The sequence below is a fragment of the Triticum aestivum genome, chromosome 6A (assembly GCF_018294505.1).
Source record: "Triticum aestivum cultivar Chinese Spring chromosome 6A, IWGSC CS RefSeq v2.1, whole genome shotgun sequence".
Taxonomy (NCBI): Eukaryota; Viridiplantae; Streptophyta; class Magnoliopsida; order Poales; family Poaceae; genus Triticum; species Triticum aestivum.
This window is the reverse complement of record NC_057809.1, coordinates 497,741,837-497,760,487: the sequence shown is the minus strand read 5'-3', so window position 1 is coordinate 497,760,487 and position 18,651 is coordinate 497,741,837. Positions and strand designations below refer to the sequence as shown.

General features: G+C 45.5%; 2 protein-coding genes and 3 long non-coding RNA genes across 6 annotated transcripts; 3 read left to right on the top strand and 2 right to left on the bottom strand.

Annotated features, from left to right (window-relative positions):
* Positions 1 to 4,039: 4,039 nt before the first annotated feature.
* Positions 4,040 to 6,878, bottom strand: LOC123128097 (cell division cycle 20.2, cofactor of APC complex). The gene is made up of 5 exons (XM_044548010.1): positions 6,510 to 6,878; positions 6,121 to 6,396; positions 5,745 to 6,014; positions 4,635 to 5,225; positions 4,040 to 4,540 (listed from the first exon to the last, which is right to left on the bottom strand). The coding sequence occupies exons 1-5, from the start codon at positions 6,648 to 6,650 to the stop codon at positions 4,394 to 4,396; spliced, it is 1,425 nt and encodes a 474-aa protein (XP_044403945.1). The 5' UTR covers positions 6,651 to 6,878; the 3' UTR covers positions 4,040 to 4,393.
* A 772-nt stretch (positions 6,879 to 7,650) lies between these two features.
* On the bottom strand, positions 7,651 to 9,979 carry LOC123128096 (uncharacterized). The gene is made up of 2 exons (XR_006462933.1): positions 8,695 to 9,979; positions 7,651 to 8,373 (listed from the first exon to the last, which is right to left on the bottom strand). It is a non-coding gene; the product is annotated as an uncharacterized lncRNA (long non-coding RNA).
* Positions 9,759 to 12,462, top strand: LOC123128095 (transcription factor EAT1). Its single transcript, XM_044548008.1, has 4 exons — positions 9,759 to 9,879; positions 9,957 to 10,854; positions 11,620 to 12,033; positions 12,147 to 12,462. The coding sequence occupies exons 2-4, from the start codon at positions 9,985 to 9,987 to the stop codon at positions 12,240 to 12,242; spliced, it is 1,380 nt and encodes a 459-aa protein (XP_044403943.1). The 5' UTR covers positions 9,759 to 9,879; positions 9,957 to 9,984; the 3' UTR covers positions 12,243 to 12,462.
* Positions 12,463 to 15,252: 2,790 nt separating this feature from the next.
* On the top strand, positions 15,253 to 16,345 carry LOC123130824 (uncharacterized). The gene is made up of 3 exons (XR_006464018.1): positions 15,253 to 15,361; positions 15,613 to 15,661; positions 15,840 to 16,345. It is a non-coding gene; the product is annotated as an uncharacterized lncRNA (long non-coding RNA).
* Positions 16,346 to 16,483: 138 nt separating this feature from the next.
* On the top strand, positions 16,484 to 17,461 carry LOC123130822 (uncharacterized). 2 transcript variants are annotated; one of them, XR_006464017.1, is made up of 3 exons: positions 16,484 to 16,583; positions 16,820 to 16,924; positions 17,332 to 17,461. It is a non-coding gene; the product is annotated as an uncharacterized lncRNA (long non-coding RNA). The 2 variants fall into 2 exon arrangements; XR_006464016.1 differs by having other exon boundaries at positions 16,487 to 16,583; positions 16,820 to 16,941; positions 17,332 to 17,439.
* The last annotated feature ends 1,190 nt before the right edge of the window (positions 17,462 to 18,651 follow it).

Here is an 18,651-nt window from a genome sequence, read left to right as displayed (position 1 = left end):
GCCTTTGTTTTTTGCTAAAGATGATCATTGCTCACTTGCTAGATTTTGCCTAAAGATCGTTGGCGATTGGGTGTCGCCTCGCCGGTCAATGATCACGACAACACGCATCGATAGCTCCATCGGCTCACCGCCGGGACCAAGGGAGGTCGACGGACCAAAACCAGGCCAAGCTAGCCTCGCTCTCCTAGGTCGAGGAAACTAACAGCTTGTAGCAGTAGCACACGTCGATGGAACTGGAACTCGTACGGTTCTGATCTATAGAAACCTCCACGGCGAATATTCCGGCGGCGGCGGCGCCGGCGAGTGGCCCGGCGGGGGCGGAGAGTGGAGGAGCGGCGGGGGCGAGAGAGACGCGGGGAGATGTTGGCGATGATGTCGCCTGGCCCCTCGCTCAGAGGGAATATTCGCGCCAACTTGGTTGCGACCGCCGCCCCCCACACGCTTTGCTTTTTTGCTTTTGCGCTTGTTCTTTTCTGTCCTCGCCTCCGTTCCGTCCGGCCTCGATAGCCAAGAGATGTCCGTCAGAAAGAAAAAAAAACAGCGAAGAGCGTATGGACTTTTTTTTTTGGAGTGTGTGCGTATGGATTGGACGGTACGTGACACAACAGTGTGTATGTGCGCGCGCCAAAAGTCTCTGAAAATGGTTTCGCCGCACGTCCAAGTTTGGACTGAAATCTGTATTAATGTCCGAGCCAGCTTTAATAATCTCAGGAAAAAAAAGTCTGGAACTGGAAAGCGGACGCAACGAGAACATTTTTATTTTCTTGAGCAACAATTTGAATTCACCATTAACAAAGTGACGACATATTCCGCAAAACAAAAACAAAGTGACAACGTATTTTTTTGGTGGGGTGCTCTAGTTTTCTTGTGTGGGCTTTATTTCGCGGATGAAATTTGAAAATGAAGATTTGATGTCAGCTGCTTCTGACCTATAAAGGGAACTACGTAACTTCATTTTATACACTTTGTTGGGCCTCCAAACGCATAGTTTTGTAGAACAACAGTAAATTCACTCAAGCGGATGAAATCACGTAGTTAGCAAACCACTTCAAAGTTGTGTTTCCAATCAATCTATTGAACCAACACCTTATGATATTATCGTTCAACCTTTATGCTAAGAGTACCTCAATGTCACCTCAAATATCCACAAGTTAATTATTAGAAAAACAACATGTAACCTCAAATCCAAAGTACTCAATCCAACATAAAGGACCTTCAAAGAGCAATATTCAATTCACCACAAAAAGAATAGAGATAGATGAACATCATAAGATCCAACTTTATTAATCAAGCTCATGATACAGTCAAGATCAAAATCCATCAAAAACATGAAAGAGAGAGATCAAATACATAACTACTGGTACAAATCCTCCCCCAGGATGAACTACTAACACATCACCATGGAGGCAACAAGTTTGATGAAGAGACCTCCATGGATGGGTTCCCCCTCGGCAGAATGCCGGGAAAGGGCTTCAGATGAGATTGCTTCGAAACAGAGACTTGTGGCGACGATAAAATTGTTTCGGGTCTGGCCCCGAAGGTTTTGAAATATATGTGAACTTATAAGTCAGGAATTAGATCAAACAGAACTGCAGGGGGGCACTAGCCTGGATGACCCCGGCCCACCCAATCCCTCTCCCGGTCTCATTTCCTTCCACTGTGCCCCTTCTCCCCCTTGCTTTCCATCCGCACCCTCCACCTCCGCCGTCGCTGCTGTACGTCTTTGGTCACCACAGAGGCATTGCCGAACGTCCGCAACCAGCACCAACACGCTCACTCGCCTCTATGATGGCGTTGTCCACCGTGAAGCCGTTTGTACCCAGGTACACTCCGCCCCTGTAGACGACCTCCATGAAGGACACCACACTCGGCTGGTCTTCGATCAAATGCCATTAAGCTTATTTTCGAGCACTGTGTCATTTTTAGAGTACGAAGGATGCCGAGCTACTCGATCATGGAGAATGAGTTGTTGTGCGATGCGTGGTTGGCCGTATTCGCAGATTTCGTAGGCAGTGGCAGAGGGGGGCCTTCTGGCACCAAGTGAATAAATCGTTTCACGCATGAAAGCACATTGCGCCCTACGACATGTACATCATTCAACAACGCAATGTGTAGTTGCTATCGTAGTGCTGGTACGCTATCCAAACTAGCGTCACCAAGTTTTGTAACGTGGTTCGTCAGCCGGAGGCAAGGTGGCCATTGCACACGATAGAGGACGAGATCGTAAGTTTTGCTTCCTCTTGCTCAACTTGTTGATTGATTCGTTCACTCAATGTTGTTGTACACATTATGTAGCCCGCACGTGCTACCATGATGTAACACATTTTAGAGGGACCGCCATTTACGTACACACACCGTTGGATGAAGCTCGAGGAGGAGTATGTGTGGGAGGGCATGATCCGTTGATGAAAAACTAGTTGGATATGCGGTTAATTAGTTGAATTTAAGACATTGTTGTACTAGACTTAATTTGCATGTTATGTATCGATAATTTATGTTATTTTTTATCCAAACTTTGATGAATATCGGCCGGTTTGCATGAACTTCGTCCGGTTAGTTCATATGCGGGTTGAAATGTATGCGGATAGCGTTGTATGATGGCCTCCCGCGCCGTATTCGCGGACTATTCCCTTTGTCCACGAATGAATGCGGGCAGAAATTAACGGATCACTGTTGGAGATGGCCTAATGGTGTGAAATGCTTGCAGCATTGGGGTCAGCATAAGATTCCCCGTGGAGCATATAGATTTGACTCATTTGACGAGCCCACGTCTGGTTTTGTCTTTGTTCTGATTCCCGCTTTATATGCTCCTTGAAGCAAACTCCTCCCCCCGAGAATCGCATACTTAGGTTTTAGTTTTGGAACTAGAATCGTATGCTTAAAGGCAGACCGGCCGGCCAACAGTCTTCATCTGTTCCCATCGAGGTCGTAACACCCATCGCTAAGCACGTGCTTTCGCCATATTCCCTTCCAATCGAGCACACATGTAGCCGTACACATGCCTCGCTCTCCAGCCAGCGGTAACAATAACCCTAACAATATATAATCACATCAGCTGTAAAAAGAAAATCGGTGCTATAGCCGATCAGCAGATTAGCAACAGCAGCAGAGAGCATCGTTCCATGTTAGCTTTGTTCCTTTTGCTGAGACCCTCACCAATCAGGTCAATCACGGACAAACACCAAGATATTTTCTGGTTGAGCCGAATCAAAATCTCCCTCCGGCCGGCCGGCCGGGTACGCATGTCTGGCGCATGCGCTGCATGCAAACCAAACGGAGGCTCTGATCTGATGGAGAGGGTGGTCGTCGTCGTCGCGCCGCTGCCAAGGGCCAAGGCGGCCGGCCAACCCACCCCACATGAACATATGCTGCGGCGTGGTCCGCGGCGGTACGACTTGTTTAAAAGGCCACATGCCGCCGCTGGCCGAGGAGGAGGGGGAGGAGGATCCGAGGGGGTCTGGTTGTTGGGTGGCGGTGCGGCAGCGGGTCAGAGGGTGAGCTGTGCGGGCGCGGCCGTGGGAGGCGGGGGAGAGGGAGGGGACACGGAATCTATTCGTTTACCGCCGCCTGCTTCGGCGGTCGCCTGCTGGTGCTGGTGCTGGTACGGTCGTCGTGGCGGACCGGCGAGCCTGGCGCTCGGCTGGCCGGCCGGCCGAGCCGGACTGCCCCGGGGGTGCGGTGCGCAACGCGACAAAGGGGCGGTGCGACCTCGGCCACGTGGGAGCGCTGTTCCTTGCGTGGGTCTTGGGGAAATGCACGGTCCTCTTCCCGGCTGCTCTCTGCCACCACTTTTTGGGTTGGATTAAATTACCCTTCTTCTAAAAGGAGGTCACTGCTGTATGCTGTTCGGCATCATGAGTTGGACCAAGATAGAGTGGCGTGTCTGAAATTTTGAACGAGTTACTGGAAAACATTCAGATCCTAATCCGATATCGGCATTGCGGACGGTGGACTTCTGTCACCCTGAAATGGTCTTCTTCAGAACGCAAGTTCAGTAGATTCAACCGAATGACAACAAATTAGGTCAGTTATAAGAGAATTTTTACATCAAACGAATGGATCTTATCTCAAGTTACAGGTAACCAGCAACGATGAGAATGAGATCGATCTTATACGATGTGTACTTATGTTCAGTTTCTGAAGAGTGGAGGTTAATTACGGAAAGGCCCTCTGCTCAGCAAAGGGCGATTCTGGAAGAACATGACCTCTAAACCTTTTCTGGATGAGATGAATGCACACAAAGTAAAGGAAACACAGGCCAACAAAAGACACAGGAGGCAGTGAAGTCAGTACATCAGCAGTATATACCCACGTATTTAGCCTATTATTCTGTACACTACACAGCTGCCCATAGAACCATATCCAGTTCAAGAGATTGTTCACGTTGTTGTCTTCATCGGATATGGGCGAAGCTGCTGCTGAACATGCCGGACTGTGAAGCCTTGGGTGCAGGCTTGGTTACCTCAGGAGTGCCAAACACGTTCCAGAAGCGGAGGGTCTCGTCCGCAGCAGCAGATGCTACCGTGCAACCATCAGGACTCTGCAATTCCACAGCATGACAAGATGATCAGGCAATGAACAAACAGGTTAACATGTTGATAGTATCTGTACAAAAAATGGCCAGAAAGATGTACCTGTGCCATGAAGAGGACACGGGAGGTATGGCCAGTGAGTTCAGCCATCTTGACCATGGAAGGGTACTTCCACAATGTCAGCTGGTTCTGGGTGAATCCGTGTGAGCTCAGCAGCTCTCTCTCATTCTTGTTCCACAGAAGGGAGCACACCTGCGATCCAGTATCAACAGAGTTGAGGCATGCACCGGTGTGTGTGTTCCAGAACTTGATGCAGCGGTCGCTGCCGCCACCGCCAGTTGCCAGCAGGTTGCTCTGGAATGGGCACCATGCGAGCGCCTTCACCGCAGCCATGTGGTCCTCAAGCCTGTGCAGCCACTGGTTGCGGCCTGCGGACGGCATGGAGGATGCCATCGACACGTCCCAAATGTGCAAAAGGTTGTCGTTGCCACCGCTCGCCAGTTGCTGCCCTGAGCCTGACCACTTGAGCCCGCACACCTCCTGGCTGTGCCCCTGGTACGTCTGCACGGCATGGTCCCTGATCCTTACGTCGTTGTTCACAATCCTACCGTCCATGCCGCCAGTCGTCAGGATGTTGTTGTTCCATGCCAGCGAACCGACCCTTGACTCATGCACACCTTTCAGAGTCCTCAACTGCATACAAAGAAGAAAATAACGATCACACACTAAGCATAGCAATTATATTAAAGGATTTATCAATTTTCATTAGATCTTATAGAAAGAGGTAGAATTTCTTCTTTTGCAGGGATTTCAGGAAAAAAGTCTCTTGTCATTTTTTTTATTCTATTAATGAACAGAATCCGAAGACAAGATTAGTTATTTTTCGTCTACGAATATCCAAATTTTGTAATTCAGCATCTGATCAAGCACATTCAGGCACATAAAAAACATTTTTTTAATGCTGGACAGTGTATAACTGTATACAAAGAAGAATGTAATTCAGCAGATCAAGCACATTCAGCAGATTAGCTATTCTTCGTCTACGAATATCCAAATTTTGTAATTCAGCATCTGATCAAGCGCATTCAGGCACATAAATAACATTTTTTTGATGCTGGACAGTGTATACAAAGAAGAATGTAATTCAGCATCTGATCAAGCACGTTTGGACACATAAATAACATTTTCTGACGCTGGACAGTGTATACTAACCAGGCGGTTGGAGCTGGTGTCCCAGAGCTGAATGTCAGACGAGTTGAGCCCAATAGCAAGATGGCGGCCATCAGGAGCCCAGCTGACGCTGGTGATGGGGCCATTGTCCTCCTCAACTGTCACAAGCTCAGATGTTGATCCACTGGATGCGTCCCACAAGTACATGGTGTCGCCCAGAGCAATGGACAACACGTTGCTGCTCCCCCAGTCCATCAGGTTGAGGTAGTAGTCGTCGACGAGGTCCGGTGCATCCAGAGTCCTCTCGGCAGACTGCAATTGTCAATCAGACATCACACATCAGTAACCACCACCACCAAATGCTACTACACCTATAGCTCCAACGCATTAGTAGAACCACAAGCGTGCGCATGCATACCTGGGGAATGTAGCGCCTCTGCTTGGCCGGCTTGGCCTGGTGAGAAGAAACCGTGTCGGCAGCGAAGACGTTTTCCGGCTCCGGCGGCTTGTTCCTGAAGGCGAGGATCCGCGTCCGGTTGTTGAGCAGCTTCTCCGCGAGAAGCCTCCGGTACGCCTCCTTGGAGGGGGACGCCGCGATGGCCGCCGCGTTCTCCTTGTCCTTCTTGGTCTCCGTGAGCAGGTAGTGCGCCATGTCCATGTCCATCGCTGACCGGTCCGGGATGAACCTGTCCCCCTGCGCGCACAGAGAGAGAAGAGGAGAAAAACACCATGTCAGTCAGGCATTCCATCGAACAGCTCGCGCGCAGAACGAATCCGCAGGATCTCGGGGCGGAGCAAACGACTTACGTAGCACTTGGCCGCCGGGTTGCGCGAGGTGGTGCTGAGCGGTGGCATGTAGGGGCGGGAGCCGGCCTCCTGGAGCGGCGGGCGCTGCACCGCGGCGGCGCTGTTCTTGCCGGAAGAGATCGAGTGGGAGCCTGCGTCCATGGTTAGAAGAAACAGAAGAAACAAACAGCAGAAATCGCAACAGAAATCACAGAAGTAAACGCGGATCAACAGATCGATCGGATGAGCAAGCAATCAACAGATCGGGAGCGAGAGAGGCGGCGGCGGCGAGCACGAGAGGGGGGAGGGAGAGAAGAAAGCCACGGATTGCTCGGTGACTTGTGAGGTTCAGGGATTTGACCGCGAGCTGTATTTGTAGGGATCGGCGGCGGGGGCGGACGCAACGGCTAGTCACCACGGAGAAGAGATTAGAGCCGTTGTTGCCCACGGTTTTAGGGTTTGGTACTGGGCTCTATGGGCCTTCCTTCCTCCCTCCCTGGGCCGGAATTTTTTTGAGGGGCTAAAAATTTATGGCTTTCTAAAAAGGATAGCTGATGTAAAACTTAGCAGTCAAGGTTCCCCTCAAAAATATGAAACTCAGTTGTCAAGATTTTATTATTTACCAAAGAAATGGCTAGGCTAATCTGGTACCAAATAAATGTACCACAGTATTCCGCCACGACGTCTCTGCTTGCGAATCATATGTTGGTACTAAGAAAGTTTATATACTCTGAGCACGCGTTGCGAATGTTCATCCAGTTTTTTTAGGGAATGATCGTCTAGTACATTCCGTTTTTTTTGGACCGCAATAACCAACGAACATTCCCTGCCAAGCATGGCATTTGCGAACGTTTTTTTATGGCAGGTTCTTCAAACACACATAACAATTTCTCAAGAACACACGGCAAATTTTGGCAGTAGAGGATTTGTCAAATTGCCACGTTTGCTTGAAGAAATTGACATACTCCCAACGCATATATTGTCATGAAAATGTTCGCTTTGCCATGGTCCCTTAACGAAATTTACTGAATAACATTATTTCTATTAAGTTGGCATTCCGGTGTTGTTGAGTGTGCACAGAAGATTAGAAGTGAGCACCGAAAAAGGTGAGCACCGAGTAAAATCGAACTCGGTGACATGTCCCGACCAGCACGCCCATGACTAACTCGTGCCTGCACATGCATTGGCATCCATTCCCAAATCCAGAAACAGGAAAATGTTTTTCTTCACAAGAATATTCTTGCGTTACAGTACATGACAGCATCTAGAATAATTACAGGCCTTTTGTTTTTCTTTCTACCTGAACTTTGTTACAGGCTTTTCAAGCATCGGATCCGAAACAAGTGGCTGGGATCAAACCCCGCCCAGACGGTCTTCTCATGTCGATGCAGCGAGTAGTCGTATCGATGGTACAACGCCTCAGGGGTGCTCAAGGAAGAATCTGTCGACGACCTGCCATAGCACTCGAGATCTCTTCCTTCAGGTCGGTCAGTATCATCAAAGGGAAAGAGAATTATGCAACTAATCCCTCCCTCCCATAATATAAGAAGTTTTTGCAAGCTATGCCAAAATGTCTTATATTGTGGGACGGAGGGAGTAGATAATAATACCGTAATCTCCATCGGTTGGCAGGCAACCCATCACAAGATTGACCATGAACAAGTTCCAACATGGTTCTGTTGACAGATCGCTCAGTTCTCGCAGGCACAAAGCCACCCAAAGCATGGAGGTTGAACTCCTGTGCCTGTATCTCTTGGCTCCTGATCAGTCAAAAAGGATGAAAAGATAGGATCACAATGTCGTTACCGCATTAGCCAGGGTAGTTCCTTTGTCTTGTTATGTAGATGACTTTGAGAGCGGTTGCATGCTTCGGTTAAATGCACTTCTGCAGAAGAAATTCAGACAAAACATATGTATTTAGTTCCAAGAGATGTAGCTTCCAATTCCTAGTACAAGTATTATATGGAAAAGAACAATGGCTTCCAGATAATCCGCCAGCGATGAGCCTATTGTATAAAGAACATTTCTTGATAAAAAAATGTATGATGTACAAGCACAGGCATGATTAAATTGTACCCCCTCCGTCCCAAAATAAGTGTCTCAACTTTGTGTACTAGAGCTAGTACAAAGTTGAGACACTTATTTTGGGACGGAGGGAGTATGTGCTAACACGGTTAGCTCTCCTCAGATGCAGGATGACGCTCACCTTTTAAATTCTCCAATCTTTTAAGTAGTCGTACAGTTTGTTTCTCCTAGCGGAGTGTACCGGTACATGCATAAAATACGGAAGAATGGAGAAGGCATGACTTGCATTTCCCAACTTCCGGCTGGAAGAGTAACAGCAAAGATGCCAAGTTCAAAGAGTGTGAGTTTCCCATCTTTCAGGTCTTCTGTTCTTAATGATGAAGATATGATAGCCCTTAGCTTTGACGGTTTGACCTCCCTTGCACTGTCTAGAAGACACAATTAGGAAATGATTGCTATTTGACGTGTTCTGTTATATGCTCATAAGTTCTACATGAAGATCAAAAACTGTTGTTTCCATGCCTTCAGTCCTTCACATGCCAGTTACATTTTGCTTGCCAGTTCTCACCATAGTCTTCTCTAGTCCCTACATATTATTGGCATAGCACCCCAACTCGTTCTCAACAATGCTTTTGAGCTACTAGTTTCTGAGCAACATTTCCTTCATTTGATCTGGCAAGAAAGAATTAATCTTGGTAATGCTCTCTTCACATCTCTTTTCTTCAAGCTTTTAGTGCTACTGTCAAGACACACATCACCCCTACTTTTAAAGAATTAAAAAAAATCCTAGAAAAATGGGATCATAATGTTCTGCCTTTTGTTCAGAGAACTTACTTTTAGCTTTATAAGTTGAAACACTTTCAACAACTTCTGATTTCTTGCACTTTCTGAGAAAATTACAGCAACACGAGGGATATTTAGGTCACTACCCATGATTTTGTATTAGTCTCTGCTTATTAACTGGTGAGGTTAAGGTAGTTGAAGCACAAGCTACGAAGATTAATATTTATAGTATGATACCAATAAAGACACACTGGAGTTTGTTGGGTCTTGAGGAAGCAAAGAGACTTCATGTCTCGTCCAGTGTGCTAATACTGCTTCTCCTCATCGAAAGAAGAGACAACCAGATGCCTAGCTTAAACTCCACGTCTTTGCTTTCTTCCGAACAACCAACACGACCAAGGCGAGCTGCAGCCTTCTCTATCTAACAAACAGATTGTCTGTTTCATTCAAGTTGAGTAGCCTTTTTCCTAAATATGCATGCTTGAACCAATGATTTTCTCTATTTTAGATCCAAGCTATTTCAGTTGATCGCTTCTAACATGCTACTGTGTCATTTGTTCATCAGCTTCGTCTCTTCCATTTGGTTCCTTTTCCCCCAAAATTGTACTACTTTAAGATACATCTTTGAGGCTCCTTGGTTACTAACTTTTGTTGTTTTAGATCTTGACTGAAGGCACCAGAGGACAAAATGATTGCTGAGGGAGGTTATTTTGATGGTTCCAGAGATGCTATCCTCATGGCAGGATCACTGATTCATGATTCCCTGGACTCTATTTGTGACAGTACAGAGATTGCGCAAGGAAACTTCCACGGTCCCTCCTTTTTCATAGAAGATATATGCAATCCAACCAATCTTACCTCTGAGCCTGCACGAACTATCAACCATATACAACATCGGGCTGAATTTGACATGGATCAGGATCTTCACGGCCACATGATACAGGAGACCCAGGTAGAAACTTCAAATTGGGTTCCTGCAATGTTCGGTACCCAAAATCATATCATCAGTCAACAGTCAATTGAACAACAAATGGATGACTATGATGCTGCATCATATCCAGATGGTGCTCACACAACTGCACCTGATCTCCTAAATCTTCTACAGATCCCAAGGTACAGTATGACTACTGCATTCCCTTCGACAGAACATATCTTTGGTGATCCAGGGCAGAATGCTGGCAACCAATTGGACATCAACAATGATGTTCTGGGAAGAGCAATTCATGACAGTGGGATGATGCTCGGTGATTTAACTCTACCATTACAATATAATGGTAATCAATCTCACCTATTCAAGGATCTCTATCATTCACTTCCGCAAAGTTTTGGGCTGTTCTCCAGTGATGATGAGAGAGATCGGACGATGGGGGTAGTAGGAGCTGCAGGAAATATTCTCCAAGAGATAGACGGGAGGCAGTTTGGTAGTCCCAAACTGGGAAGAAGTAAGAAAGGTGGCTTTGGCAAGGCAAAAGCTAACTTTGCAACTGAAAAAGAGAGGAGGGAGCAGATAAATGTGAAATATGGGGCTTTAAGATCACTGCTGCCAAGCCCTACGAAGGTTTGTTCAACACATCTTCTCTAGATTTTAAATGATTTTTGGTTCTCACAGTTACTGATAAATCACTTAAATGGCAACTAATCACGTGAATTTTCTACAAAATTCGCTGTCTTTTATTAGTTTCCAGATGTGGCGCCATTTCAGTATGAAGCCAACAATATTTTCTAACAGTATAAAAAGAACCACTACCACTGGCATTTAGAAGGTCAAAACAAACCTGATTTTTTTTTTATGTTTTCATCACCAGCAAGCTTTTACAAAGTTTCCTAGCTACAAAGTCCACCTAATATAAGTTCCACATAGATGGCATACGTTATGTTGGGGAAAGTGTATGCTGGACCTTTCTGTAGGTGCATACTGGAGTTCTCGGTGGATTTAGTTGAAAAATTGATGTGCATAGATCATTAGTATCCAAAGACAACAAATTCGAATGCAACTCCTTTGTTTATGCAGCATAAATACATTACCATTGTTAGATTTTTAGGATCTGTCACTTTTTGCTTAACCGAAGATAAAACAGTTGTGAAACACTGAAGATAAAACAGTTGTGAAACAGAAAAATAATCTTACATAGATCAAATGGGATTTGATTTGACATATACAGCATTACCTTATCACCAACCATACTGATCCTTAAGAGGTATCTTCCGGCTATCTAAGGCAAATAAGACAAATGGAATCATGACAAAATCTTTTTAAATTGTGTACACTTCTTGTATTTCTCGTGAATGTGATGTTATGGGTTATTACAATATTTTTCTTTAGAATGACCGAGCCTCTATAGTTGGAGATGCCATCGAATACATCAATGAGCTGAACAGAACATTGAAGGAACTGACAAGTTTGGTGGAAGGCGATACCAAACATAGGATGAAGATGCTTAAGTTGGATGACGCAGCACGTGACAACGGAGAAAGTTCGTCGCTGCAGCAAGTGAAGGACGATCAAGACAGTCAGCTGAATGGAGCTATAAGGAGCTCATGGATACAAAGGAGGTCCAAGGAATGCCATGTTGATGTCCGCATAGTTGGTAATGAGATCAACATCAAGTTCACTGAAAAGAAGAAGACTAATTCTTTGCTTTGTGCTGCAAAGGTTACTGATGAGTTTCGTCTTGAACTCATCCATGTTGTTGGGGGGATTATTGGAGATCAACATATATTCATGTTCAACACAAAGGTAACAATCAGATTTCTTTACTCAAAGCAACACATTGGCCCTCTTCCCCGTTTCTACTGTATTATCACACATGGTGGTACCATTCTGCTTGACATCTCTTACCTACTGTGCAGATATCTGAGGGCTCCTCGGTCTATGCCAGTGCGTTGGCTTCGAAGCTCCTCCGAGCTATGGAGATGGAGCATCTCGCTGTTGATATCTTCAGTTAGCTCAGCCACCATGACGGAGATTCACTGGTGCACCACAATGGTCCATTATGTTAGCATCTACCATTACCAAAGTGTGAGCTTACTAGAAGTAACTAGCCGACCTAGAAAAAACTTTATCTTCAGTGAGTGCTGCTGAATTTTATTTTATTTTTCACGAACTGTCTTGCACACTCGCTGTAATGATCTGATGCTTCTGATTTAGCATTTTCTGGCACTATCACCCACTGCTATTTATACCCATTACTACCCACTTTGATTGTATAGCAGAAAGAATTCACAAAGAGTAAAATGCATCACAAGTCCTAAAACTATCATAGGTGTGTCAGTTTAGTCCTATAACTTTCAAACTGCACTTTTGGGTCCTAAAACTATCGAAAGTATGTCAGTTTAGTCCTATAACTTCGAAACTGCACTTTTGGGTCCTAAAACTATTGGAGGTGTGTCATATTTAGTCCCATAACTTCAAAATTGCAGTTTTGGGTCTCAAAACTATGTATGTTTGTTCATCTGAGGTCCTAATCTTGCATGGCCACCATCCATGGTGCATTTTTTCAAATGAGCCCTTTGTATGTGTTTATATCCCCCAAAGTGGTACATACACTTCCACGTTGCAGTGTGTCCTGCAACCTGCATGCCCACCACCTCCATGGCCATGAGCTGCACGGTAGCCTCCCTGAGAGGTTTGGCGTGACCGTCGGGGAGACCCCGAGCTAGTCGGCATGAAGGACGACATCCCTCTCCCTCGACGAGGCCGCCGGGGAGATCCCGAGCCAATTGGGATGGAGTACGCCATCCCACCTCTCTCTCTCTCTCTCTCTCTCTCTCTCTCTCTCTCTCTCTCTGTTTGATGATATCGTCGTTGCCCCGACACCCTTGCCGTAGAGTTGGCCGTGCAGGCTGTTGTTTGGGCACGAGCATGGTCATAGGTGGTGAGCTGTCGGGCGACACAGAGGAGTGCGCGGAAACTGCAAAGCTGGCGCAGAGGTCATCGAGAGTGACACAACCCTAGCAGTAGCCATAGGTGGGTAGCAATTGGACGTTGTGCGACATGTCGTTCTGCTGCTGTTGGGGGAGGCTGAGATGACCGGTCTACTCTCCTCGCTGGAGCTCAAACCATCATTCCACTGATGGCCTCTGTACCGTCGCCTCTGAGCATTCTGTGCATGGGAGAAGATGAGCGCGTGAGAATGAGGCGAGACAACGCTCTAGTTTTTTTTTGCATATTTACCTGGTGGGCCCATTGGGTCAGGTCAACGTGGCTACAATCCAAGCATTTCCAAGTGACACGTTGGTGGGTCAATGCTAACCATGCAAGCTTAGGACCTAAGAGGAAGAAACTTACATAGTTTTGGGACCCACAACTACAGTTTCAAAGTTATAGGACTAAACTGACACACCTTTGATAGTTTTAGGACCCAAAAGTGCAGTTTCGAAGTTATAGGACTAAACTGACACACCTCTGATAGTTTTAGGACCCAAAAATGCAGTTTCAAAGTTATAGGACTAAACTGACACACCTCCGATAGTTTTAGGACTTATGATGCATTTTACTCATTCACAAATTAACTTGCACATGCCTTGGGTTGCAACACTTGCTGCAAAATTGAGTCTAAAAGGGGGGATGGGACTGGTGCTTTAGATACTTACCACCTTGAGCCCATCATCTGAATGCGGGCCACTCTTCATCGCTCGCCCGACCGACCCATGGAACACCCGCTGCACGCGTATCGGCGAGATCTGGATGAAACGCATCGAGCAATCTGATCGTAAGTAATGCAGGTGATGAGGAAGGGGGTGGTATTGGCATTACCAGTCGGATTGATTCGGGCTGCCTGCGTCCGTACCAGCAAGATCGGCGGCGCTGCGGGGGTGGGAGAAACTGGGGCGGCAGAGTGGGGTGGTTGAGCATGGTTTTTTCGGTCAGGATCTGCCAGGACTTCACTCTTCAGGAGAGGAAGAAGGCATATGGTTTCACATGAGCTTGGGATTAATGTCCGGTGAGAACGTACTTGGTCGGCGGGTAGCAGCTGCCACTGACTGCGGTGGCCGGCGGCGGAAAAGAGTCGTCGTCCGCGTCTTGGCGCCCGTGTTTTAGGGCAGGGCCGGAGCCCGCAGAGTAAAATCGGTGAAAACCACCACGTTTGTGACCAAGGCCAAGTCAACGGGCGACCCCAAAAAAAACTGGTCCAGACAAATGGGACGGCCCAGGGAACCAAATCTTGTCCGTCTCGGACTAAATCTATATCTATACTATTATTAAAAGAGCAAACATAAACTCCTCTAAAACCACACAACAAACTGTACATGGAATAATCAGGACCTTCTAATTAAATTAACTTAAACATATCCTACCGTCCATATTATGTCAATGGTCAGCGAAATAGATCAACGTCTCAGATTAAATGTTCTGCCAAGCAGACGCTATCGTCGGCCAATTCTCCGCGCTCCGCATCCCTCGATCCCGCGGCCCACCTGCCTGATTTATGGAACAAAATGTAGTGCGTGATCTCCCTCGCTCGCATGATTCCCTTAATTATGGAAACGACCAAAGATTTTTCTTGTTTCTCTCCACTTCTGTCTCCCAAAAATAACTGCTCCCTCCCCTCGCCCCGCTCACCTCTCCCCACGGCCGCGTCGTGTCCACCGCCGCCCCCACGCGACGCAGGCGGGGATCTCCTCCCAAGTTCCCCTCTTCTCCCTCTTCACCATCCCACACGATAAGCGGGCAGCAGAGGACGAAAATGGCGACCACCATCTCTCTCCTCTCCCTCGCCCCGCTCCGACTCACCCACCGCTGCCTCCTCTCCCTCACCTCCGGCAGGCCTCACGTTTCCATACGCTCGCCTCGAAGGACGCAGCCGCCTCAACCGTCTCCGGGCCCGGAGTGGGCGCGAGGAGTAGGCTGCTCTTGGTGCTCTACCGGGCGCTCATGGACGAGGAGCAAGACTGTCGCGAGTGCGCCCAGGTGCAGCACAAGGGCATCGAGGCGGACATCCTGCTGCTTTCTCCACCCCTCGCCGTCGCCTCTCCGGAACTTCCTCTGGCCTGGGGACATCCTGCTGCTGTCTCCACCCCGTCCAGTCTTCGTCCGGCCTTCTTATCTCCTCCCTCTCTTTGAGGTATGCATGAGCAGCTAGATGGGTTGTTTCTTCTCATCCACTGCGGCCTCAATTCTCTTTCTTTTTAAACCAAATCGATCAATTCGAGTAGGGTAGGGATGGGGCCTTCACACGATTTCTATGCCAGATCCGCCCCTGGGTGTATTGTCCATGGTAGGATCATGCATGTTGTTGTGTTCCTTGATTCCATCTTCTGGATGATATGTGTATGATTGGTTCGCTGTCTTATCTTGCGTGGTTGCAAATTTCAGGGATCTTTTACAATGGATGATGCGTGATAGCTTGGTGCTTTTTATTATGGTAATACTAATAATTACTACTATGCATCTGAATACCCTCATGCGTACAATTGTTGTATGTTTCAGGAAAATATCAACTATTGATTTCCTCCTGATTAGCAACTCCATTGATGTGTTATATGTATTATCATCAATTCGTCATTTTGCTAGATAGATTATAACACCGCTGCTCTTTGTAGATTTTGAATGAAGGAGAGAAGTTGAACCATTGGGAAGAGAAAAGCGGCCGCTAGGCCACCCCCTAGGAAGTGGATGGACAAACTCGATACGGTCTTTTCCTGCCCATTCTGCAATCATGGGAGCAGCGCTGAATGCCGGATGATAGTACCATCTTCACGTATTTTTACTATTAGTTGGTTGATACTAGACGGTTATCTATCCATTCAAAATTGTGACTGGCCTTCATTTTTCTTCAGTGATATGAAGAACCTGATTAGTGAGGCTAATTGTCAAATCTGCCAGGAAAGCTTCAGCACCACTGCAAAGAAGTTCAACCTACCACATTATTTTCTTGTTAATGTATTTTAATTAAGCTATCTTATCTTAAGTGAATTATTCTGCCGAGGGTCAAGAACTATCCTGGGCAATGTTAAATATATATAGCAATGCATATTTGCCCTATTCCGCATGGAGTAAAATTTAGCATAGCATTACAGTTATGTTGGAACCTTCTGAATTTCGTAGAAACACAAGCTGCTAGCATAGTGGTGTGTAGGGGGAGGCCTGGAGCAGACATGTGATTGTTTTGCCGGGGTAGATATCAGGCACATCTGCAGGCAGCAGACTGTAGGCAAGGGCACATGGCAGTGTAGCAACATGGCCGGTGGCTTGCTGCTGTTGCGAGTGGGCTACCTAGAAGATGAACATGAAGAATATGGTGCCAGCAATGGCAAAGGGGAAGGCAGGGAGTGGTAAAGTGAAAGGTTAGTTTGAGGCTCCTTTTGAATTTCTATATTTGTGTACGTTAGCAGAGGAAAACGATAGTGTGCCACTCTGAAACGATAGTGTGATATTAGTGGTCTTTTCATGCCGTAAATTGCAGATTTGACAAGACACTTCGGCTTAATTTTTTTATTGTTATCTTAGTACTATTTTCATGCTGTAAATTTCAGATTTGACAAGGCACTTTGGCTTAATATTTTTTATGGTTGTATTTCAGAGAAATATTGAGGTGTGAAGTTAGTATACGAGATATAGATGCTCCACAACATGTGTATTGTTGCGTAACTCTTGGCTCTCTACATCAGCCTTCAATCACATGAAGGTACACCCCGGTGCTGGGTATGTACATAAACTAAGTGCAAACGTGTAATCTATATGTATTCTTTTCAATGCTAATTTGATATTTGGCTTTACAAACTAACCTTGCAATTTAGTTAGAAACGATAAAGTTATTCAGAAATCCCTTGAAACATTCTCCAGCAAAATCAAATGAAGGGCATTGAAGTTCCTTTTTAATACGAGCCTCAAACTTATTGTATTCTGAAATCTGAATATGTTCCCATTGTTGCATCATTTAGCTATTCTTTATTACCTCATCCAGTAATGTTTCTTTTGTGCTTTCACTGAATTAAGAAAATAGTTTTTATAGCTTATCTATGTACTACTTATTAAAGTTTGATGGATTATGGTTGGAATGTGATGCTTATCTGCTCATTTTATTTTTTACAGTTTGTGATCACATCAGATTTGAGGTGTATTTATAACAATCACATAAATGGAAGGTTGCAGGACGATTTTGGAAATGTCAATGGCGTCAACAAAGACATCGGACAAGAGGTAAACACTTATCTATGTTTACCCTCTACTATTAGATTATACTGTTGAAATTGATTTTGCGACACAAATATGGTGAGTAGAATCTCACCTTATATTTGTTGATATCATGTGTTGCACACTGGTCTATATGTATCGGCTCCCCTATCCATCTGGGCAGGGTATGCTCTTCTAATTATTATGATGATTTCCACATGTAGTAATGCTACTCTCAATGTTTTTTTGCGTAACAATCTGACTATTTTGTATTGAAAACTTCGTAGTGGTTCTTCCAGTTAAGTTGAGCTTAAGACGTGGTGATTCTGGTTTGAAATTTCCTAAATGCATTTTCCAATCCAAAATTTCTTTTTCCAGATATGGACTCTTTTGCTAAGAAATAGGCCAATCTGCATTCAAAGTTAAATAAAATATATGGCCTTCTGTTGATAGATGGAATTACACACTGATGGATTGTGGTTTTTATTTTACTTATAGAAATAGCGAAACTGAATATTCTGTTTGCAACACAGCTATCATATATTCTAATTCAGACACAAGTGATGATACAACAATGCTCTTCGCCAAATTCTAATTCAGGCGAGCATAGCTTAGCTTGGGACCATGCCCGTGCAACAGTTATTGTCATCTTCATGCCCCATATAAGTTGCTTCTGTCATGCATAGAAGACAAAGACGCCATCAACAGCAGCGACACACATAGTGAGGTCATTGCCTGACAGGATTTTGCTTTGAGCTGCTTGGAGACATCCAGCGTCGTTGTATTCCTGCTTTATTGCCCTGTTTTTACACTGAAAATCTGAACATATGTAGTTGATTTCCAATATTCGATCGTACTGCAATATTTTTTGACTTGGTTATTTGTACATAGTACAAGCTTGAATATTGAAAAAAAAATTGTGCATTACTTTGTATGTGCATTTGCACACATGCATATGATAATTCACGTCAGATTTGTTATGTGCTCTGTTTGCCACCAAAGTTAAGTGCACCTCCTTATTTTCATATTACAATTTGAAGTCTTGTTTGAATAGCCCTATTTGTATTTGGTGGATTGTATCCATATACCATGTTAACAATAGATGTAACCTCATTTATTTTCACATTAATATTAAATGCCTCTTCAGTATATCAAAACGATCTTTCTCTATGAGGAGCCTGCAGTTTGTGATGTTGAAATTTTTCTTTGGGCAAATACACTACATAAAAAACATTCTAT

What these genes read in the sequence shown, in the direction of transcription:
- LOC123128097 (XM_044548010.1), bottom strand. Translation starts at nt 6,650, where the DNA reads ATGGACGCAGGCTCCCACTCGATCTCTTCCGGCAAGAACAGCGCCGCC. An exon ending in AGAGGCGCTACATTCCCCAG is followed by an intron (nt 6,015 to 6,120) that starts GTATGCATGCGC and finishes TGACAATTGCAG; the next exon opens with TCTGCCGAGAGGACTCTGGA. An exon ending in GTGTCCTCTTCATGGCACAG is followed by an intron (nt 4,541 to 4,634) that starts GTACATCTTTCT and finishes GTGGAATTGCAG; the next exon opens with AGTCCTGATGGTTGCACGGT.
- LOC123128095 (XM_044548008.1), top strand. Translation starts at nt 9,985, where the DNA reads ATGATTGCTGAGGGAGGTTATTTTGATGGTTCCAGAGATGCTATCCTC. An exon ending in TGCTGCCAAGCCCTACGAAG is followed by an intron (nt 10,855 to 11,619) that starts GTTTGTTCAACA and finishes ATTTTTCTTTAG; the next exon opens with AATGACCGAGCCTCTATAGT. An exon ending in TATTCATGTTCAACACAAAG is followed by an intron (nt 12,034 to 12,146) that starts GTAACAATCAGA and finishes CCTACTGTGCAG; the next exon opens with ATATCTGAGGGCTCCTCGGT.